The sequence below is a fragment of the Daphnia carinata genome, chromosome 4, assembly GCF_022539665.2.
Source record: "Daphnia carinata strain CSIRO-1 chromosome 4, CSIRO_AGI_Dcar_HiC_V3, whole genome shotgun sequence".
NCBI lineage: Eukaryota > Metazoa > Arthropoda > Branchiopoda > Diplostraca > Daphniidae > Daphnia > Daphnia carinata.
The window spans coordinates 1,079,319-1,100,982 of NC_081334.1; the positions used below are offsets into that span (position 1 = coordinate 1,079,319).

The following is a 21,664-nucleotide window of genomic DNA, read 5'->3' on the forward strand; positions in this document are numbered from 1 at the left end:
AAAGGAATCAGCTGTTAGCAGTGTTTACATTTTTTCATAGAAAAAATCGTCGTTTTCTTGTCGTCTTCACGTTTGAGAAACACAGACACATGTGGTCTACTATCATGTTTCAGCAATCCAAGTGAATAAACCCTTTATAGTTTATCATAAATAATTTTTCAGAATTAATTTTTGAAATCAAAATTTTTGTTAGCCCTTAACATCTTTTACCGTTGACATGATTTATACCGTCTCTCGAACAAAATTTTTATGTATATCGAAGTTCTACGTAAGTTTTATGCAGCCGCCACTTTTGATGATGACTTCTATAAGAACTACATCATTTAAGCATGGGTTACCTCTTTTAAAAAGTCAATTTAATGGAGCAGTATGGCCAAAGCTTAAGAGATTTAGAAGCTTTACAAGATATGGAAGACCATCTGAAAAGGCGCCAAAAATTTCTCCACTGCAGGTTTAGTTCTGGTTTTTTGTCCTACAAGAAAAGCATCTAATGCTGGTTTTCTAGGCTACTTCAATTCTTCAAGCAAATGAGAAAATGCATGAAGTAACAAAGCCTGGCAGTGTCCTTAAGTCGATAGATTGGAATCAGCTGGCCTCAAACAATCCTCTTGAAGATAGTCTTGCTATTGCACAACTCTGTGATAATCGAAGTATGAGATTGACTTACAATTTTAAATACCTCTCACATAATTGTATTCAACCTTAGGTTATCTACTTGGGGTATTTGATGGTCATGGAGGCCCTGCATGTGCAAGAGTATTGGCCAAGCGCCTACTATCCTACATAGCAGCTTCTCTACCTTCACAGCATGTATCTAGCCTGTTGCTTGAACAAATGACACCTACAACTGAATTCCGTCCGGAAATCGAGTCCTTGTACGCGCACGAGTTTAACCAGTATCACGCGTCTGTAAGTCACTTGCGCGATACCCTGTCCAACGACGAGTCCCAGTGTAGTATGGATAGCACAGAGCGCGCCCTACTGACGGCGTTCGAGGCCATGGACCAACAATTAAGTGAGGAGGCATTAGCTTTTCTCCTTGGGCCCGAAATGAGCGATATTCTTCAACGTGTTCCACGCTGGGATTGTAAATTACTAAAGAGCGAATCCTACAACATTTTTTAAAAAACAAAATATATGTTACAGGGAAGCCATGGTGGGCTGATGCCTTTCCTAGCCGAGATAAAGTTCTTCAGCTCAGCACGTTATCAACAGCAATGAGTGGTGCGGTTGGAACCGTTGCACATATTTCGTCAAACAACTTGGTTATGGCGAACACAGGCGATTGTCAGGTATGAGCTAACATACGTAAAAATTTTAATATGACAAATTTACGTTTCGTAGACTTTCTTCTCTTTGTTTGGTTTTTTTTTTTGTTGTTTGTTGTTGTCTTCTGTACTAGGCTGTACTGGGTTATCTTAGTGAAGACGGAACTTGGGGAGCCCGTAAGCTCGGCAAAGAACACACTTCTGAAAATCCGTCTGAAGTCGAGCGGTTGTACAGTGAGCACCCTCGCAGCGAGCGCGACACTGTGTTAAGAATGGATCGCCTGCTCGGCCAGCTAATGCCCCTAAGAGCCTTTGGTGATTTTCGCTTCAAGGTACAGATTTAATGAATCCTACTTTGAGATATGTGAAAATTATCCTGGGTCTGTTCTGGTTTCAGTGGCCTCGTCATGTTCTCGAAAAATGGGTAATCCCTATTCTCGGCGAATCAGCTTTACCACAGAACTATAAAACACCGCCTTACTTGTCAGCCCGACCAGAAATCATCAAGCATACACTTAGCCCCCGTGATAAATTTGTCGTCATTGCGTCAGACGGTTTGTGGGATCTCCTGTCTCCAACTCAAGTGGTGCGATTGGTAAGTGATATACACCCACTATGTTTTAAGTAAAATATGTTTTCTCCTAGCGTTGTCCTAAACCGCTAACATCATGACCGCCACGCGGAGTATTTTCAAGCTGTTTTTTTGCCTTTGCATAAAGGACGATTTTGGTTTTTTTCGAAAACAGGTGGGGGAACATATGTCGGGTAGAGTAGCTCTGGGACCCCTTACTCTTCCGCCGGGGGATGTGACTTTAGAAGAAATAAATAAGATGTTGCAACAGAGGAGGGAAGGATTATCGAAGAGACCGTTGGATACAAACGCAGCAACGCATTTGATTCGGCATGCGTTAGCTTCGACAGAAACCGGGTTGGACCCAGATCGCCTCTCGGAGCTCTTGTCCTTACCTGATGATGTCGTTAGGCTCTTCAGAGATGATATCACTATCGTTGTAGCCTATTTCGACACTGATTACCTTTTGAAATCTCTCCCTCAAAGCAATCAGGAATAGCGCGATTGCCCGTATATAACGTACTTCTTGTGTGTTCCTTCTTAATCTCTTAATTATTCACTGTGTCGAAATTTTTAATCAGACCCTAGTCAGTGAAACCTTACTTATAACGTCGATATCTGATCTAAGGTCATTTTGTTGAGTGTAAATAAAAATAATAAAACATGAATAGATCTGAAGACAAATGATGTAATTGAAGTACGTACGAATTGTTACACTAGTGTATGAGGCAGAGGGGATTAAGAAACAACTTCTTAAGATACCTCTTTTGCTACCAAATATTTAATCGTATCGAAAGCGGCCACTAGAGATCCCAGTTGCAATTTTTCGGAACATCCAGCAGATAGACGACATTCAACATCTGCCATTTTCTCCAGTAAAAAGATTCTGACGTTTGGAGGGAAATCAACTATAACCAACCATCCAAGGATTAAGTCGATGAGAAGAACACAATGAAATGAAATAAAATTTTAAAATGTAGAAAGAGAAGTACGTACTTTTGTGAACATACAAGTGGATTTCCGTTAAGATGTCTTGCAAAGCGAGACCTTTAAAAGTCTGAAGATCCCGTATTTCTGTATAACAGGGAAAACACATAAGGAACCATTTAAATGTCTGCATTCATGTAAAATGAAAGACCAACAAAATCAAATTTAACTTGGATTAAATACAGGTGACTTTTTTTTCACCACCGAAAGCTGTACCGATCAACAGAGGAACAAAAAATTTTCTTACTGCTGTAAGCCGATGTTAAATCTTCGTTTAGCATCCAAGAAATAATATTGGCAATATCTGATTTAAGGGGGTGGCCTTTAACACATAAAAAAAAAGTCAATATTTTCCTTGGGAGTACCACGAGAATATAATTTCGTACCGACGCAAGTATAGACATTCTCTTCATTCACCTCCTCAAAAGCCATTGAAGTGCTTTGAAGAATGTTGATGACTCGACGCATATCTCCATGAGCTAAGCTCAATAGCGCTTGGCGGCCATCTTCTGTCACTTTAAGCCTACAAAATGAAAAGATTTCAACCACAAATAAAATTAAGATATTGATTGGTTACACAGTTTCCATTTACCTTTCTGCTTCGATAACGTAGTTCATTCGAGGTAGAATTTGATCTGATTTAAGCGGGCCAAATCGAAAACGAGTGCAACGTGACTGTATGGCTGGTATAATTTTGCTCATGTAATTGCATATGAGACAAAATCGAACATTTTCAGTGAACTTCTCAATGACTAGAAATTTGATTTAAAAAGTGAAAGTCTGATATTATTGGTCATTTGCATTAAACTCACCTCTTCTTAGTGCATTCTGTGCATCATTTGTCATGGCATCTGCCTCATCTAGGATAATAAGTTTGAAACCAGATTTAAAGATTGATCTTGTGCTGGCAAAACTCATAATTTGATTGCGCACAACATTGATACCCCGGTCATCAGAGGCATTTAACTCTAAAACCTACAACATCAGGAAGAAAACAGATTTTAAATGCAAAATAGTAATAATAATAATAACACTTACCATAGAATTAAATTGTTGGGGAGTATAAAGCTCTTTTGCACATGCTAAAATAGTGCTTGTCTTTCCTGTGCCCGGTGGTCCATAGAAAAGTAAGTGAGGAAGTCTATTTTCATGTATGAATTTGCGTACTGCATATTGTTACCAAAAAAAAGTTGAATGCATCGGAAAGTTTGTTCTGACAGAATAAACAAGTACTTGTCGAAATTATATCTTGATGCGAAATCAAGTCATCCAATTGTTTTGGCCGATATTTCTCTACCCAGGGTAGGTTTGCAGGGGATGTCATCGTAAATTTCTAAGAAAATAAACTGTGTTCAGCGTACGATTGCGCCGTATTCGTTTACAAGTACCGTAATTTGTTGTACGTTTACGAAAAATTTCCAAAAAAATTCCGAAAAATTTTACGTTAGCCACAAATGTCGTCTACTTAGACAAGCAAAATCCCGCCAAATTATTTTTACTGGAATTTTTGGTTGGAACGTGGGATTAATTTTGGCAGCATTTCACGATGCACATATTCAGTTATTGTTTTCTAAAAACATGTTTCTCTTCAGACAAAGCTGTTTAAGAATAAAATTAATTGCTTATTTTTATTATCATCAGTATATTTATGATATTATCAAACTTATAATTTCTTCACACCGCAACGCAGCTTCCTTGTACAGCCCTTGTAGTACTCCGCAGAACTTAGCTCCAGAAAGCAATCCGCGGACTATCGTTTTGTACAGGTCTTATGGGTAAGAATTGACGGTCCAAAACTTATACGGTTGTGATGGCATTAGTTATTGTTGTTATGGCGTCTGCGAAATCGAAACACTGTGCGTTTTCCTTCCTCTAAATCCCGTGGACTTCATAAATGGGTTTTTAAAACATTATATATTATAATATCAGTATACAAGTCGGCGGGTGAGGAGGCCTTAACAGAATCATGTTTTGTCATAATTTGATGAATTTGAATGTTGATTGTGGCATCTGAAAAAAAAAATGCAATTTCGTACTTAAGCTTCTGCAATAACAAAGTTCTAGCTATCCACCCTAAAGTATGGATACTGGTGCCAAGAAAGCTGTGGCTGAAGCCAACAGCTGCAACATTATTCAAACCCTTTTAGATATTAGTGCAATGATTGACATTCACGCTAAACATCTAGAGGGCTTGAGAACACAGTGCTCTACCAGTGCTGAATTAATTCAACAAGAAATTAGGACCATAGAGGTAAGATTCTTTTTCAAAAATAAATTGGTATATATTTCAATCATAATGTTAACAGGGGAAACTAGTCAAATTATTCAGTAAACAATTAGTTGCAAAAGCCAAAATTTCCACTGAGGGACTACCATCTGAAGTCAGAAATATCCCTTCAATTAAACAATGGCTGCAAGTTGTAGGAATTTCCCAACCATCAGTTGAAGCTTTATGTGCCAAATTCCACTCACTGGAGTCCCTGCAAGAACTTTGTGATCATGAAATTAGAAGGATCTTTAATGAATGTTGTGCTAAGGAAGATGAATATCGAAGGTTGGTCAGAGCCCTTCAAAGTGTCAAAAGATACACAGGTAACATTAATTTGTATAACTCAATGTAACTTATTGTTTAAAATGAAACTTGGGGTTTTAGAAGTTTTGGTGCATAATGAAAAGGAAGGCAGTAGTGGGCGGACGACTCCCGATCTAGCACTTTACTGGGATTCATGGGATAATGTTACACATGCTTTGTTGCCAACTACAAGCATCCCGCAAAATGAAAATATCATGCACAATCCATTAAACGTTCAAAATGTACATACGGTTCATGAAACTATTCCGCAAACGGCTCCAGAGAACCGCAGTCCACCCTCCACACCATCGGTTCTAAAAGGAAGAGGTATCATTACTAAGTCTTATTTAAAGTAAGTTCCCCGACAAATAAAAAAAATTTGTATGTCTTTTCTACAGGAGACCGTATGAAATTTCCTGCTACTCCGCCGCCTCGCAAAAAAAATCAAGTTATTGGTGGGGCTGCACCAGTGTTGACCGATTTCCCTCTGACGAAGTCTACCTCTCATGAATCCCAGCTAGCCAATAGAATCGACGGAAATGACGTTGTCAGGTGACTATTCAATATTTTTACAGTTTCAACGCAAATATCACGGTAGATGTCGACAAGTGAAAAGTGCCTTGTGATAAGTTATGTTTTCCCATTATTAATGTCGCACGTCTTCATCAAGGATAGTTCTCTATGATGTACCTGTGTTTCAGGTTTAGCATGAATACTGATTTTTTTTCCTTTGTAATCTTTTTATTCATCCCTCTCCCCTTTTTGCTCCTTATAACTAACTATTATTTTCTTTAACGTAAAAATGGATTCTAATGGCTTGTGTGGCTTGCTGTTTGGAATTTTGTTAACAAAATCAATCAACCTTTTTTTTATACCCGTGATAATTAAATTCCGTGATGTGGCGCTTGGATGGGTGGTGGGCATGTTAACTCTTTATCATAGTGGTGCGAATACTATGCTTTTGTCCCGCTTTCGTCGTACCAAACCTAACGCTTATTGGCTGGGACGCAGCATGGAACACTTGGCGGTGACTGGAAGCAGCTCTCCTGTACCAACTTCGAATAGCAACTTACCTGGAACATCGACGGCTAATACCATGCCATCTTCTTCAACGCCATCCAAAGGGCGCCACCGTTTGGCTACCGATCCTTGCAACGTAGTCGACGACTCCAATGACGAAATTCCCAAAAGTAAAACATACTCATGTGTAGCAACTACGAGAATCTTGTAGATATTTAATCCTTTAAATTTTGATCTCGTTAGCAACTGTATCCACCCCTAAATCGCCTCGGACCCCGACCGTTGGTGGGCCGGCTGTTATGGCCCATACCATCAATCACCGCTTCACTATGACGTTCAAGATGTTGACTGTCTGTGACCTCTGTTTGAAGCAAATGTTCATAGGCAAGTGACACCCGTAATGAAATCTAGTTTCAATGCGTAGTCAACTTTTTTTTTTCTTTTCTAGGTCTTAAATGCAAGGAATGTAAATATAAATGCCATAGAGATTGCGCTACTAAAGTACCACCGTCATGTAAACTTCCACCTGGATTTATTGATTATGTTCGCCAGTGTATCAGTGATGGTAAGAAAAGGCTCTTCTTCCAATGAAGTAGCTGTCCATATATAAAAATGATGTTTTCAAATAATAAATTATTTTTCAAGGTCCCCAAACACCAATTCTACAGCGAACGGCTGGAATGAATAACGCGATTGGCAATAGTATAATGTCGGTGCCATCTCCGTCGATGATCCGCCTCACGCCTCATGACAAGAAAAAATCTAGAACACAGCCAGCCATTCACATGAATCAGGGTTTGAGATTATTGGAATAATTATCATTCATTTAGCCTATAAGTTCAGGCTAAATATAAGTGGTTTCGTTAGTGTTTCAATGTGAAATTTTTCATTTAAAACTCTCGTTTTAGGAGGTGGATCTACATCGGTACTAGGCTTTGGTATGGGCTCTTCTCATTTCGATTCAAGTTCTACGACATCCAGCTGTAGTAGCTCAACGCCATCAAGTCCGGCATTAGCTCTACCGTCGCATATTTCTGCCAACCACACACCAACATCAGCATCACAAACTATGCAGTTCCGTTTTCCTGGTAAAAATTATAAACGAAATTACGCAACAATAGAATTTTATTGGGTTGCATGAACCAAATCTTAGACGTCCGTCAAGCTGATCGAGCCCAGAGTGTGGAGACATTACTATCACCGTTATTTCATATGCCTCAGACATCGAAACCCATTCAGCGTATTTCCATCATCAGTGCAGTCATTAGTAGAAGCCCAGGTAATTTTGTAAGATAGTATTCGATGAGCAAATGTAGAATGGTGATCGATGTGCTAAACTAACCGATTTCCAGTACCAGTTAACCTCCCAGCCAATAACTCTACAACTGCTCAGACATCCCAAGATCCGAACAAGACCGTCTCAGTTTCTGGCCTCTCTGGTACTTCTGGATCAAATTCGACTAGCACCGATTCAGAGCGCACCTACAGGGTTGACTCACAGGATAGTCAAATCTCTGACACGGAAACATCAGGCGACCGTCATTGGCCTCGCCAAAATAGCGTTCGTGTTGAAATCTAAATTATTTTTAATACGAACAAATTTTTGATTGCAAAATTTATTGCTTAGTTGTCGCTTCGAGAATGGGACATTCCGTTTCACGAATTGGAACTTCGTGACCCCATTGGTCAGGGTAGGTTTGGAACTGTTCACCGGGGCATTTGGCATGGCAACGTGGCCGTTCGACTCTTGAATATGGATCAGATTGGTGATGAAAAAGTTCTTGAATCATTCAAACTCGAGGTCAGATATTGAGAATGTTAAGTTTTTTTTTCTACCGTGCTAAACTTTTAAATGTTTTCTATGAATAATTTAGGTGGCAACTTTTCGTAAGACACGCCACGAAAACTTGGTCCTGTTTATGGGCGCATGTATGAACTTACCAACCTTAGCACTCGTGACGAGCATGTGCAAAGGCCTAACATTGTATACACACCTTCATTTGCGCAAGGATAAGTTTTCCATGAACAAAACAGTCATTATTGCCCAACAAATATCCCAGGTTTGTAGACTAACAATTAAAGGCACGGTTCAGAACTAGCTGCATCATTGTTTATTAATTTACTTATTCGTGACGTTGCACCAGGGAATGGGCTACCTTCATGCACGCGGAATCATTCACAAAGACTTGAAATCCAAAAATATTTTTTGGAAAATGGAAAAGTCATTATTACGGATTTCGGCCTCTTTAGTGTCTCAAAACTTTGCAAAATCCATGGGTCAGTCATAATTGAAGCAAACGCTCTTTTTATAGCGTCGAAAACAGTGTTGATTGTTTATGTTGCTCGGCTTTCAGGAGGAGGGATGCCCTTAGCATTCCACCAGGTTGGCTGTGTTACATGGCACCAGAGGTGATGCGTAGTTTGAGGCCTAGCAGTAAAGAGAACGACGAGCTTCCTTTTACAATGGCTTCTGATGCCTACGCATTCGGGTATTACCGTCATACAGGAGATAGTTCTCTATTGGCTCTAATTCGAATTCATAATTATTTGACTCTGAAGGACGGTTTGGTACGAGTTACTGTGTGGCGAGTGGCCGTATAAAGAACATTCTCCAGAAGCCATGATTTGGCAGATCGGCCGCGGTATGAAGCAGTCGCTGGCCAATCTTCAGGCTTCTCGTGACCTCAAAGATATCCTTATGGAATGTTGGGCGTTTGACGTTAAGGATCGAGCAGAGTTCAGCAAGATACTCAAGATACTCGAGCGGTTGCCCAAAAAACGTTTGCTTCGTAGTCCATCTCATCCGGTTCATCTTTCAAGATCGGCCGAATCGGTTTTCTAATCATATTCCTATCATTCACTCAATGCAGTGCTTGGTATGTAGCTAATGAAATTTTCTATTTTAATCAAGATAAAGTGACTAATGGAATAATATCCGAATTCACCGTGGTAGTGCATCGGTTGGTTATATTTTGTCGGTGATAGCCCAACAAAATCTGGTTAACATTTTTTTTCCAACTTAAAAACTCGACATTTAGGCGAAAGAACCGTTATATAGCGAATCTTTCGACTTGTTGCTACTCATATTGTGCATTCTAGTAATTTAGTTGACATGTGCCAGTAATGATAGATAGTAGGCGCGCCGCTCATTTAGTCCCTGCAACCTCTCCCCTTGTATGTGCCTGTCAATAAAACGTTTCAGTCAGTTCTGATTTTTCTTCGGCTGTACAGGTGACAAAGATCAGTTGATTGCGTCAGTTTCAAATCCCGTTACGTTTCAGTTGACCCCTTCAGTTAATAATCCCGTTACGCCAAACATATTTTCTGTTCTTGTTCGTGTTTTGTTTTATAAGGTACGCTTACACAATACGACCGTTAGTATTGCACTAAGCATTCTTCTTTAATTCGTCGCTGGTGTTAATCTACTGGAAAGTTGAACATTTGTATGTGTAAAAATGATAGCATAAATGGTCGACCTTTTTTTTAATTTTTGTTGTTTTCCGATTCCGTGTGTATTTTACTTTTTTTTTTTTATCTGTCACCAATGAACTTTTTCACCATCAAGAGATTGGCGATATTTAATGGCATGCATTTTCGAAAATAACTCCCAATCTTCGTTCAACCCAATCCGAGCGTAAAATGCCAGCCCTTCGGATGTCGTTACAGCATAAATTAATTACAAACGAGACGGCTGATTGGTCTTCTTGGGTAATTTCGATTCCAATTCGAAATTCACCTGTTCGGTATAAATATCTGTAATTGAGATGCTCCGGCTGGCACTAGGTATGTATCTAGAAAATTTAAAAGTAATTAAAAAATTAATTTAGATGCAAATTCTGCTGGCAAAACGTTTAGCAAAATGCTTATGAAACTTAATAATTGCATATTATTAACCAAGCTCAACTCGGTTTGCATTACCCTTCAGCGAAAGACTGGATTGTGTATCTGCCAGGACTCAACAGACGCCAGTATTCTCCTCTTTCTGTAAATAGAAAACTGACTTCTGATTTATATTCACCTAAACATCTAAACAAACAGGTACCGGTGGAAGTGATGTTCTTATCGATTCCGAGAACATGGACGTACGCATCTCTGATGGGTCGTTTCGTATCTTTGTCAATGATTAATCCTATAATCATAAATAGTTTATTTGACTATTTGCAAACTAATCTTTTGTTTTCTTAATTTTTTACGAAAATTGACAACATAACATACCCCGTACTCCGTGATGCGTAGAGGCAATGTAATTTAATAGAGGTTTGCGATTGTGATCCCATTCAACAGGCAGGTCCGAAGCAGGAGCATATTTGCAACACGACAATTCCAGTGTGATTTCAAAAGAGTTCGAGTAGCGGTAGTTGAAATCCTGCATTCCGCCTTTAAGATCGTACCAGCGAGCTCCGTTCGTTATTCCGTCTGCGAATCCGACATCACAGGTATCAGCTTTCTTCATAAGAGGGTGACGATCGGCGTAATCTTGGGATAGCTTGCGGAATACCTTATCGTCCGGAGAAGCGCTATAAAAGCCTTGAACTTGATCAGTGCTGAAATAAATTTAGGTAAGCGTTTTAAAAAGACAAAGTATTAGAAGTGTTTAACGTAGATGTAGTTTGATATGTTTAGGTTGCTTACCCAGAGCCGTCGTAAGGATAACTTGCTACAACAGCTCCTCCATGCAAACTGGCAGAAAGGACAAAGGGATTGTTCTTAATCCACTGAATGAGAGCTTGCGTTTCGGCAGCCCTGTTTTGCAACAGTTCACTTTGGCTTCTAAGTAATTTATCTTCTGGTTTTAACGGATCGGGAAAATCACGATTGAGATCGATGTTTTTGGCATTCAAACGGCCTCCTTCTGGTCCACCTGACCAGCAATCACCTTCCTGATGAGACAAAGTAACATAATTATCTATTTGTCTTAACTAATTCTTGCAAAGTTTATGGCAAATGTGAAATCATTTCGAAAATGGCGCTTACTCGGGCTTTAACGAAGCCATCAGGATTCATGGAAGGCAAGAAGAAGATGTCAGTGGTGTTCAAAAGACGAGTGACGTGTGGATCCACGTTGTCTTTTTGAATCAAATGCGAGATAGTGCGAAGCAATAATTGACGTCCAACTACCTCATTTCCATGGATATTGCCAACCTGTAAAAGAAGTTCATATCGTATTCTTTCTCATATCAAACTCAAAATAACAAAAGGGTGGAAACACTTACCAATTTAACCATAGGCATCAGAAGATCACGTTCACCCCTACCAACTGAATGGCTCAGTTCTAGTACGAGAAGATCGCGTCCTTCCTCACTCTTTCCGATTGAAAAAGTTTTAGCTTTGTTTGGGTAACGACGAGCTATACTCTGAAGCCAAGTTATCATTTCCTCGTGAGTAAGGTAACGATCGGCTGGCACGTCATCGTCCATTTCCGGATTGAAATCATCCTTGTTGTTGACTTCCTCGGTAATCGAAGTCGTTGGCAAACTCAAAACGGCCAACGTCAAAGTACTTAAGACTAACAAGCTGGTCCAAATCACGTTGACGATCATGATGTACGTTTTGGACACGACTGCCTTAGTCGAAGTGGTGCGTCCAACTGAGCTCCACAAGTAAGAGCGGTCGTGATTTACCTTGGCGAGAAGTAGGAAGAAAATAATATAAGAGATAAATGGAGGCGACTCACCTGTTAAGTCCCGACCTTGAATCCGTCTGTTGTTCTACCAAAATTACGAGTGTAACGTCTTAGCCATGGGGCATATCATCCCTCCGAGAAAGTGGATCCCCATAGTCGAATTCCTTAATTTTTTTTGTTTTATGTCTTAACTTCAGGCGGAATGGAATCTCTGAAACCAACAAGTTTTAGTCCTCGTTACTAAGCTCCTCAGCGGCACAACAATGAAATGGAAACAAAAGAAATCGTTTCCCATGTTTCTGGTTTTTACTTTTTTTTTTTAAGTTGTCGCGAAGTCCTAAGGGCTTTCTTTTAACCAAACTTGGCGGCGTTGGCTGCAAACTTGTTCAAGGAACATGGGTTGCTTGTCTTGTTTAGTGCGTTTTCCCGAGCATTCAGAGCAGGGCGTTCAACTGATCTCTGGCGTGGATACGAGGGAAAAAACATTTGTGACCTTGGAGTATGTGGCTTTTTCTTGAGAAAGATGAAAGCCGAAAACCAGATTTCCCACTTTGTTCTGTTTTTCACTGCCATAAAAGGGATTCCCAGAGTTCAAATGGTAAAAATAAGGCACCAAGTCTCTACGAAACACGTTTCCAATCATCTCGTTTTTCTCCTCTTTAGCTATACCGTTATAAAGTCTAGATGAACTGGCAAACGTCTGTAAACACATCTTCAAGACTGAAACCATCACGCCTGCAGTAAAACGAGCCCTCAGGTACAAAGCGTTTCTATTTACACATTGACTTTCGGGAAGGTTACGTCTGCTAGAAATGTGATAGCCACCTGTCCCGGGTGTGACGCGAACAGCATGAATCGCCTAAAAAGTAGACGAAGTGTGAAATTCATTATCATAACCTGAGGTGATAAGTCTATACTTGAAATAATCGTGTGTGTCATTAGATTCGCTATCTTAATTCTACGGAGACGTTTAATTTTTTAACACAGTTTTCATGTAAGATGGCAATTAGTCTACGTATCGACGACAAGCACGTGACGTTAAAGTGCAGAAGAAAAGTGATTGGAGCTAAAAAGCGGGAAAGAAATTATTGAGAAACACTTCCTTGATTTCCTCTTACGCCCAATGCAGCCAAACTCGTCTCGCTCTTAACATAATAATAATTATTGCACCTCTTCACGACAAAACGCCGTGATGCATCAACTCACGGTCGAACGTTGAAATGGCCCCAAGGTTTTTGTCAAAGACATTCTTAAGCATGTTAGATTCGTTTTCTTTTTTTGCCAAGATAGCCGTTGATGGTCAAGTTCCAAAAACTAAGGGTGGGTTTTCGCATTCAACCAAATCATTGCTAAGGTACAGGTGTCTTTTATATTTCAATGCCTTTTCTGAAAGTTCTGAAAGAAAACAGAATACCTCCTAACTCTGGTTTGCGGGATAAATGGTTTGTCTCTTACATACGGTTTATTTCTGTGAATGCCGTAAAAATTGGGTCTTCTGTGAAGGCTTAAATAGGGTTTCAAAGTTCGAGCAATAGAAACTGTTGGAAACAATTTTTTGTTCTTGCTAGGGAGGTGGGTAAGATGCTCGATAAGATTTTTCAGATACGGTGGTTGCTAGATGGCGTGTTATGTAGACTGACGTAGTACTACATCCTGCCGTTGTGCTACATCCTGACGTAGAGGGAAGGTAAATACGGGTCACAAACATAACATTTTTTTGCGTTATTAGAAACTTTCAAATTTTGCTCTTTAAAAAAACATTTTCTTAGTCCAGCAATTAAACTCAGATAACTCAATAAATGCTGGGACAGTTGACGCAAACTAATAAAACTCTTTGATTATGATGAAACAGGATTTCTTTCATTAAGGGAGTATCAAACAGCTAATATAAGGGCTTGGCCTCTTGTATTTCTACGCTTTCCTTGCTGACCTTTGTGTCTACGTTAGGCTGGCTCCGCTACGATGCAACTGATTCACCTTGTAGTACGTATTAAGTGCAGTGGTGGACGTTTCAAGTTCAGCTAGGGATAGGAAATCTATGGTTTACCCCATGGTTGAAAGTGTGGCAAGGCTGCCATCTCCTTGCCAGCCGTCCTTAACGTGCCACCTCGTACCGACCAAATCGAAATGGCACGGAGTAGCTCCGAGGTTAGCGAAACTTAAACCAGTGTTAGCTCTCTACGACTCATGCGCATCTTTATTTTTGCAACAATGATTGTCGTTTCCGTTTTTCTTAAACTTAAAGTTATTCGCAATTGTGTTTTCCTCTCCTATCATGCGTTGTCAAAGTTAAGGGTACATCAATGCACAAACACTGCGTGTATTAGGCAACCGTACGATTCGGAAATAATGTTCCAATGTCATTCATTCCAGTGCATTCGGCAAGAAAATGTTGGCCTTTTCCTGCTACATCCACTTTTGCATATGGTCCTAAGAAATTAGGACCATAGAGGTAAGATTCTTTTTCAAAAATAAATTGGTATATATTTCAATCATAATGTTAACAGGGGAAACTAGTCAAATTATTCAGTAAACAATTAGTTGCAAAAGCCAAAATTTCCACTGAGGGACTACCATCTGAAGTCAGAAATATCCCTTCAATTAAACAATGGCTGCAAGTTGTAGGAATTTCCCAACCATCAGTTGAAGCTTTATGTGCCAAATTCCACTCACTGGAGTCCCTGCAAGAACTTTGTGATCATGAAATTAGAAGGATCTTTAATGAATGTTGTGCTAAGGAAGATGAATATCGAAGGTTGGTCAGAGCCCTTCAAAGTGTCAAAAGATACACAGGTAACATTAATTTGTATAACTCAATGTAACTTATTGTTTAAAATGAAACTTGGGGTTTTAGAAGTTTTGGTGCATAATGAAAAGGAAGGCAGTAGTGGGCGGACGACTCCCGATCTAGCACTTTACTGGGATTCATGGGATAATGTTACACATGCTTTGTTGCCAACTACAAGCATCCCGCAAAATGAAAATATCATGCACAATCCATTAAACGTTCAAAATGTACATACGGTTCATGAAACTATTCCGCAAACGGCTCCAGAGAACCGCAGTCCACCCTCCACACCATCGGTTCTAAAAGGAAGAGGTATCATTACTAAGTCTTATTTAAAGTAAGTTCCCCGACAAATAAAAAAATTTGTATGTCTTTTCTACAGGAGACCGTATGAAATTTCCTGCTACTCCGCCGCCTCGCAAAAAAAATCAAGTTATTGGTGGAGCCACACCACTTTTGTCGGATTTCCCTTTAACAAAATCTACTTCTCACGAATCCCAACTCGCTAATAGGATCGACGGAAATGACGTTGTCAGGTGACTATTCAATATTTTTACAGTTTCAACGCAAATATCACGGTAGATGTCGACAAGTGAAAAGTGCCTTGTGATAAGTTATGTTTTCCCATTATTAATGTCGCACGTCTTCATCAAGGATAGTTCTCTATGATGTACCTGTGTTTCAGGTTTAGCATGAATACTGATTTTTTTTCCTTTGTAATCTTTTTATTCATCCCTCTCCCCTTTTTGCTCCTTATAACTAACTATTATTTTCTTTAACGTAAAAATGGATTCTAATGGCTTGTGTGGCTTGCTGTTTGGAATTTTGTTAACAAAATCAATCAACCTTTTTTTTTATACCCGTGATAATTAAATTCCGTGATGTGGCGCTTGGATGGGTGGTGGGCATGTTAACTCTTTATCATAGTGGTGCGAATACTATGCTTTTGTCCCGCTTTCGTCGTACCAAACCTAACGCTTATTGGCTGGGACGCAGCATGGAACACTTGGCGGTGACTGGAAGCAGCTCTCCTGTACCAACTTCGAATAGCAACTTACCTGGAACATCGCCGGCGAATACCATGCCATCTTCTTCAACGCCATCCAAAGGGCGCCACCGTTTGGCTACCGATCCTTGCAACGTAGTCGACGACTCCAATGACGAAATTCCCAAAAGTAAAACATACTCATGTGTAGCAACTACGAGAATCTTGTAGATATTTAATCCTTTAAATTTTGATCTCGTTAGCAACTGTATCCACCCCTAAATCGCCTCGGACCCCGACCGTTGGTGGGCCGGCTGTTATGGCCCATACCATCAATCACCGCTTCACTATGACGTTCAAGATGTTGACTGTCTGTGACCTCTGTTTGAAGCAAATGTTCATAGGCAAGTGACACCCGTAATGAAATCTAGTTTCAATGCGTAGTCAACTTTTTTTTTTCTTTTCTAGGTCTTAAATGCAAGGAATGTAAATATAAATGCCATAGAGATTGCGCTACTAAAGTACCACCGTCATGTAAACTTCCACCTGGATTTATTGATTATGTTCGCCAGTGTATCAGTGATGGTAAGAAAAGGCTCTTCTTCCAATGAAGTAGCTGTCCATATATAAAAATGATGTTTTCAAATAATAAATTATTTTTCAAGGTCCCCAAACACCAATTCTACAGCGAACGGCTGGAATGAATAACGCGATTGGCAATAGTATAATGTCGGTGCCATCTCCGTCGATGATCCGCCTCACGCCTCATGACAAGAAAAAATCTAGAACACAGCCAGCCATTCACATGAATCAGGGTTTGAGATTATTGGAATAATTATCATTCATTTAGCCTATAAGTTCAGGCTAAATATAAGTGGTTTCGTTAGTGTTTCAATGTGAAATTTTTCATTTAAAACTCTCGTTTTAGGAGGTGGATCTACATCGGTACTAGGCTTTGGTATGGGCTCTTCTCATTTCGATTCAAGTTCTACGACATCCAGCTGTAGTAGCTCAACGCCATCAAGTCCGGCATTAGCTCTACCGTCGCATATTTCTGCCAACCACACACCAACATCAGCATCACAAACTATGCAGTTCCGTTTTCCTGGTAAAAATTATAAACGAAATTACGCAACAATAGAATTTTATTGGGTTGCATGAACCAAATCTTAGACGTCCGTCAAGCTGATCGAGCCCAGAGTGTGGAGACATTACTATCACCGTTATTTCATATGCCTCAGACATCGAAACCCATTCAGCGTATTTCCATCATCAGTGCAGTCATTAGTAGAAGCCCAGGTAATTTTGTAAGATAGTATTCGATGAGCAAATGTAGAATGGTGATCGATGTGCTAAACTAACCGATTTCCAGTACCAGTTAACCTCCCAGCCAATAACTCTACAACTGCGCACACATCCCAAGATCAGAACAAGATTGCTTCAGTTTCCGGTCTTTCTGGTACTTCTGGATCAAATTCGACTAGCACCGATTCAGAGCGCACCTACAGGGTTGACTCACAGGATAGTCAAATCTCTGACACGGAAACATCAGGCGACCGTCATTGGCCTCGCCAAAATAGCGTTCGTGTTGAAATCTAAATTATTTTTAATACGAACAAATTTTTGATTGCAAAATTTATTGCTTAGTTGTCGCTTCGAGAATGGGACATTCCGTTTCACGAATTGGAACTTCGTGACCCCATTGGTCAGGGTAGGTTTGGAACTGTTCACCGGGGCATTTGGCATGGCAACGTGGCCGTTCGACTCTTGAATATGGATCAGATTGGTGATGAAAAAGTTCTTGAATCATTCAAACTCGAGGTCAGATATTGAGAATGTTAAGTTTTTTTTTCTACCGTGCTAAACTTTTAAATGTTTTCTATGAATAATTTCAGGTTGCTACCTTTCGTAAAACTCGACATGAGAATTTGGTCCTTTTTATGGGGGCGTGCATGAATTTGCCGACCTTAGCTCTTGTAACGAGCATGTGTAAAGGATTGACTTTGTATACACACCTTCATTTGCGCAAGGATAAGTTTTCCATGAACAAAACAGTCATTATTGCCCAACAAATTTCGCAGGTTAGTAGACTAACAATTAAAGGCACGGTTCAGAACTAGCTGCATCATTGTTTATTAATTTACTTATTCGTGACGTTGCACCAGGGAATGGGCTACCTTCATGCACGCGGAATCATTCACAAAGACTTGAAATCCAAAAATATTTTTTTGGAAAATGGAAAAGTCATTATTACGGATTTCGGCCTCTTTAGTGTCTCAAAACTTTGCAAAATCCATGGGTCAGTCATAATTGAAGCAAACGCTCTTTTTATAGCGTCGAAAACAGTGTTGATTGTTTATGTTGCTCGGCTTTCAGGAGGAGGGATGCCCTTAGCATTCCACCAGGTTGGCTGTGTTACATGGCACCAGAGGTGATGCGTAGTTTGAGGCCTAGCAGTAAAGAGAACGACGAGCTTCCTTTTACAATGGCTTCTGATGCCTACGCATTCGGGTATTACCGTCATACAGGAGATAGTTCTCTATTGGCTCTAATTCGAATTCATAATTATTTGACTCTGCAGAACCGTTTGGTACGAGTTACTGTGTGGCGAGTGGCCGTATAAAGAACATTCTCCAGAAGCCATGATTTGGCAGATCGGCCGCGGTATGAAGCAGTCGCTGGCCAATCTTCAGGCTTCTCGTGACCTCAAAGATATCCTCATGGCTTGCTGGGCTTTCAATGTGAAGGATAGAGCTGAATTTAGCAAGTTGCTCAAGATACTCGAGCGGTTGCCCAAAAAACGTTTGCTTCGTAGTCCATCTCATCCGGTTCATCTTTCAAGATCGGCCGAATCGGTTTTCTAATCAAATTCCTATCATTCACTCAATGCAGTGCTTGGTATGTAGCTAATGAAATTTTCTATTTTAATCAAGATAAAGTGACTAATGGAATAATATCCGAATTCACCGTGGTAGTGCATCGGTTGGTTATATTTTGTCGGTGATAGCCCAACAAAATCTGGTTAACATTTTTTTTCCAACTTAAAAACTCGACATTTAGGCGAAAGAACCGTTATATAGCGAATCTTTCGTCTCGTTGCTACTCATATTGTGCATTCTAGTAATTTAGTTGACATGTGCCAGTAATGATAGATAGTAGGCGCGCCGCTCATTTAGTCCCTGCAACCTCTCCCCTTGTATGTGCCTGTCAATAAAACGTTTCAGTCATTTCTGATTTTTCTTCGGCTGTACAGGTGACAAAGATCAGTTGATTGCGTCAGTTTCAAATCCCGTTACGTTTCAGTTGACCCCTTCAGTTAATAATCCCGTTACGCCAAACATATTTTCTGTTCTTGTTCGTGTTTTGTTTTATAAGGTACGCTTACACAATACGACCGTTAGTATTGCACTAAGCATTCTTCTTTAATTCGTCGCTGGTGTTAATCTACTGGAAAGTTGAACATTTGTATGTGTAAAAATGATAGCATAAATGGTCGACCTTTTTTTTTAATTTTTGTTGTTTTCCGATTCCGTGTGTATTTTACTTTTTTTTTTTTATCTGTCACCAATGAACTTTTTCACCATCAAGAGATTGGCGATATTTAATGGCATGCATTTTCGAAAATAACTCCCAATCTTCGTTCAACCCAATCCGAGCGTAAAATGCCAGCCCTTCGGATGTCGTTACAGCATAAATTAATTACAAACGAGACGGCTGATGGTCTTCTTTGGTAATTTCGACTCCAATTCGAAATTCACCTGTTCGGTATAAATATCTGTAATTGAGATGCTCCGGCTGGCACTAGGTATGTATCTAGAAAATTTAAAAGTAATTAAAAAATTAATTTAGATGCAAATTCTGCTGGCAAAACGTTTAGCAAAATGCTTATGAAACTTAATAATTGCATATTATTAACCAAGCTCAACTCGGTTTGCATTACCCTTCAGCGAAAGACTGGATTGTGTATCTGCCAGGACTCAACAGACGCCAGTATTCTCCTCTTTCTGTAAATAGAAAACTGACTTCTGATTTATATTCACCTAAACATCTAAACAAACAGGTACCGGTGGAAGTGATGTTCTTATCGATTCCGAGAACATGGACGTACGCATCTCTGATGGGTCGTTTCGTATCTTTGTCAATGATTAATCCTATAATCATAAATAGTTTATTTGACTATTTGCAAACTAATCTTTTGTTTTCTTAACTTTTTACGAAAATTGACAACATAACATACCCCGTACTCCGCGATGCGTAGAGGCAATGTAATTTAATAGAGGTTTGCGATTGTGATCCCATTCAACAGGCAGGTCCGAAGCAGGAGCATATTTGCAACACGACAATTCCAGTGTGATTTCAAAAGAGTTCGAGTAGCGGTAGTTGAAATCCTGCATTCCGCCTTTAAGATCGTACCAGCGAGCTCCGTTCGTTATTCCGTCTGCGAATCCGACACCACAGGTATCAGCTTTCTTCATAAGAGGGTGACGATCGGCGTAATCTTGGGATAGCTTGCGGAATACCTTATCGTCCGGAGAAGCGCTATAAAAGCCTTGAACTTGATCAGTGCTGAAATAAATTTAGGTAAGCGTTTTAAAAAGACAAAGTATTAGAAGTGTTTAACGTAGATGTAGTTTGATATGTTTAGGTTGCTTACCCAGAGCCGTCGTAAGGATAACTTGCTACAACAGCTCCTCCATGCAAACTGGCAGAAAGGACAAAAGGATTGTTCTTAATCCACTGAATGAGAGCTTGCGTTTCGGCAGCCCTGTTTTGCAACAGTTCACTTTGGCTTCTAAGTAATTTATCTTCTGGTTTTAACGGATCGGGAAAATCACGATTGAGATCGATGTTTTTGGCATTCAAACGGCCTCCTTCTGGTCCACCTGACCAGCAATCACCTTCCTGATGAGACAAAGTAACATAATTATCTATTTGTCTTAACTAATTCTTGCAAAGTTTATGGCAAATGTGAAATCATTTCGAAAATGGCGCTTACTCGGGCTTTAACGAAGCCATCAGGATTCATGGAAGGCAAGAAGAAGATGTCAGTGGTGTTCAAAAGACGAGTGACGCGTGGATCCACGTTGTCTTTTTGAATCAAATGCGAGATAGTGCGAAGCAATAATTGACGTCCAACTACCTCATTTCCATGGATATTGCCAACCTGTAAAAGAAGTTCATATCGTATTCTTTCTCATATCAAACTCAAAATAACAAAAGGGTGGAAACACTTACCAATTTAACCATAGGCATCAGAAGATCACGTTCACCCCTACCAACTGAATGGCTCAGTTCTAGTACGAGAAGATCGCGTCCTTCCTCACTCTTTCCGATTGAAAAAGTTTTAGCTTTGTTTGGATAACGACGAGCTATACTCTGAAGCCAAGTTATCATTTCCTCGTGAGTTAGGTAACGATCGGCTGGCACGTCATCGTCCATTTCCGGATTGAAATCATCCTTGTTGTTGACTTCCTCGGTAATCGAAGTCGTTGGCAAACTCAAAACGGCCAACGTCAAAGTACTTAAGACTAACAAGCTGGTCCAAATCACGTTGACGATCATGATGTACGTTTTGGACACGACTGCCTTAGTCGAAGTGGTGCGTCCAACTGAGCTCCACAAGTAAGAGCGGCCGTGATTTACATTGGCGAGAGGTAGGAAGAAAATAATATAAGAGATAAATGGAGGCGACTCACCTGTTAAGTCCCGACCTTGAATCCGTCTGTTGTTCTATCAAAATTACGAGTGTAACGTCTTAGCCATGGGGCATATCATCCCTCCGAGAAAGTGGATCCCCATAGTCGAATTCCTTAATTTTTTTTGTTTTATGTCTTAACTTCAGGCGGAATG

The 21,664-nt window shown here is 40.0% G+C and overlaps 5 protein-coding genes and 1 long non-coding RNA gene across 9 annotated transcripts; 3 read left to right on the forward strand and 3 right to left on the reverse strand.

Moving 5' to 3' along the window:
- The first annotated feature begins 1 nt into the window (after position 1).
- Positions 2-2,526, forward strand: LOC130694762 (pyruvate dehydrogenase [acetyl-transferring]-phosphatase 1, mitochondrial-like). Of its 3 annotated transcripts, none has more exons than XM_057517851.1 (8): positions 2-121; positions 194-451; positions 506-650; positions 707-1,087; positions 1,147-1,292; positions 1,403-1,600; positions 1,666-1,863; positions 2,015-2,526. In XM_057517851.1, exons 2-8 carry the CDS (start codon positions 218-220, stop codon positions 2,336-2,338), a joined length of 1,626 nt encoding a protein of 541 aa, XP_057373834.1. In that variant the 5' UTR covers positions 2-121; positions 194-217; the 3' UTR covers positions 2,339-2,526. The 3 variants fall into 3 exon arrangements, with proteins under 3 accessions (XP_057373834.1, XP_057373835.1, XP_057373833.1); XM_057517852.1 differs by having other exon boundaries at positions 9-121; positions 284-451; XM_057517850.2 differs by having other exon boundaries at positions 23-451.
- LOC130694787 (replication factor C subunit 5-like) lies at positions 2,508-4,355 on the reverse strand. 2 transcript variants are annotated; one of them, XM_057517889.2, is made up of 9 exons: positions 4,215-4,355; positions 4,060-4,159; positions 3,865-3,992; positions 3,639-3,801; positions 3,419-3,578; positions 3,213-3,349; positions 3,074-3,148; positions 2,836-2,913; positions 2,508-2,747 (listed from the first exon to the last, which is right to left on the reverse strand). In XM_057517889.2, the coding sequence occupies exons 2-9, from the start codon at positions 4,148-4,150 to the stop codon at positions 2,593-2,595; spliced, it is 987 nt and encodes a 328-aa protein (XP_057373872.1). In that variant the 5' UTR covers positions 4,151-4,159; positions 4,215-4,355; the 3' UTR covers positions 2,508-2,592. The 2 variants fall into 2 exon arrangements, with proteins under 2 accessions (XP_057373872.1, XP_057373871.1); XM_057517888.2 differs by having other exon boundaries at positions 4,060-4,266.
- A 199-nt stretch (positions 4,356-4,554) lies between these two features.
- LOC130694803 (kinase suppressor of Ras 1-like) lies at positions 4,555-19,401 on the forward strand. Its single transcript, XM_059494838.1, has 16 exons — positions 4,555-5,077; positions 5,133-5,418; positions 5,480-5,725; positions 5,797-5,950; positions 6,410-6,588; positions 6,662-6,802; positions 6,867-6,983; positions 7,064-7,213; positions 7,327-7,506; positions 7,572-7,697; positions 7,771-7,979; positions 8,046-8,219; positions 8,293-8,478; positions 17,980-18,113; positions 18,191-18,325; positions 18,396-19,401. Exons 1-16 carry the CDS (start codon positions 4,907-4,909, stop codon positions 18,676-18,678), a joined length of 2,871 nt encoding a protein of 956 aa, XP_059350821.1. The 5' UTR covers positions 4,555-4,906; the 3' UTR covers positions 18,679-19,401.
- LOC130694770 (carboxypeptidase D-like) lies at positions 9,934-12,029 on the reverse strand. Its single transcript, XM_057517863.2, has 7 exons — positions 11,632-12,029; positions 11,393-11,560; positions 11,051-11,298; positions 10,634-10,962; positions 10,461-10,547; positions 10,337-10,400; positions 9,934-10,209 (listed from the first exon to the last, which is right to left on the reverse strand). The coding sequence occupies exons 1-7, from the start codon at positions 11,956-11,958 to the stop codon at positions 10,095-10,097; spliced, it is 1,338 nt and encodes a 445-aa protein (XP_057373846.1). The 5' UTR covers positions 11,959-12,029; the 3' UTR covers positions 9,934-10,094.
- Positions 12,365-14,747, forward strand: LOC132087875 (uncharacterized). Its single transcript, XR_009420752.1, has 4 exons — positions 12,365-12,639; positions 12,705-12,798; positions 14,415-14,493; positions 14,549-14,747. It is a non-coding gene; the product is annotated as an uncharacterized LOC132087875 (long non-coding RNA).
- LOC130694769 (carboxypeptidase D-like) lies at positions 19,353-21,445 on the reverse strand. Its single transcript, XM_057517862.2, has 7 exons — positions 21,050-21,445; positions 20,811-20,978; positions 20,469-20,716; positions 20,052-20,380; positions 19,879-19,965; positions 19,755-19,818; positions 19,353-19,627 (listed from the first exon to the last, which is right to left on the reverse strand). The coding sequence occupies exons 1-7, from the start codon at positions 21,374-21,376 to the stop codon at positions 19,510-19,512; spliced, it is 1,341 nt and encodes a 446-aa protein (XP_057373845.1). The 5' UTR covers positions 21,377-21,445; the 3' UTR covers positions 19,353-19,509.
- Between the last annotated feature and the right edge of the window lie 219 nt (positions 21,446-21,664).

Excerpts from the sequence above, each read along its gene's own strand:
- LOC130694762 (XM_057517851.1), top strand. The coding sequence starts at position 218 with ATGATTTATACCGTCTCTCGAACAAAATTTTTATGTATATCGAAGTTC. Across the intron at positions 651-706 it reads ACAACTCTGTGATAATCGAA|GTTATCTACTTGGGGTATTT; the intron begins GTATGAGATTGA and ends ATTCAACCTTAG. Across the intron at positions 1,088-1,146 it reads ACGTGTTCCACGCTGGGATT|GGAAGCCATGGTGGGCTGAT; the intron begins GTAAATTACTAA and ends TATATGTTACAG.
- LOC130694787 (XM_057517889.2), bottom strand. The coding sequence starts at position 4,150 with ATGACATCCCCTGCAAACCTACCCTGGGTAGAGAAATATCGGCCAAAA. Across the intron at positions 3,802-3,864 it reads CCCAACAATTTAATTCTATG|GTTTTAGAGTTAAATGCCTC; the intron begins GTAAGTGTTATT and ends CTGATGTTGTAG. Across the intron at positions 2,914-3,073 it reads TTTAACATCGGCTTACAGCA|AAATACGGGATCTTCAGACT; the intron begins GTAAGAAAATTT and ends CCTGTTATACAG.
- LOC130694803 (XM_059494838.1), top strand. The coding sequence starts at position 4,907 with ATGGATACTGGTGCCAAGAAAGCTGTGGCTGAAGCCAACAGCTGCAAC. Across the intron at positions 7,980-8,045 it reads ATTGGCCTCGCCAAAATAGC|TTGTCGCTTCGAGAATGGGA; the intron begins GTTCGTGTTGAA and ends TTTATTGCTTAG. Across the intron at positions 8,479-17,979 it reads TTGCCCAACAAATATCCCAG|GGAATGGGCTACCTTCATGC; the intron begins GTTTGTAGACTA and ends ACGTTGCACCAG.
- LOC130694770 (XM_057517863.2), bottom strand. The coding sequence starts at position 11,958 with ATGATCGTCAACGTGATTTGGACCAGCTTGTTAGTCTTAAGTACTTTG. Across the intron at positions 10,963-11,050 it reads TATCCTTACGACGGCTCTGG|CACTGATCAAGTTCAAGGCT; the intron begins GTAAGCAACCTA and ends AATTTATTTCAG. Across the intron at positions 10,548-10,633 it reads TACGCATCACGGAGTACGGG|GATTAATCATTGACAAAGAT; the intron begins GTATGTTATGTT and ends TTATGATTATAG.
- LOC130694769 (XM_057517862.2), bottom strand. The coding sequence starts at position 21,376 with ATGATCGTCAACGTGATTTGGACCAGCTTGTTAGTCTTAAGTACTTTG. Across the intron at positions 19,966-20,051 it reads TACGCATCGCGGAGTACGGG|GATTAATCATTGACAAAGAT; the intron begins GTATGTTATGTT and ends TTATGATTATAG. Across the intron at positions 19,628-19,754 it reads ATCCAGTCTTTCGCTGAAGG|ATACATACCTAGTGCCAGCC; the intron begins GTAATGCAAACC and ends TAAATTTTCTAG.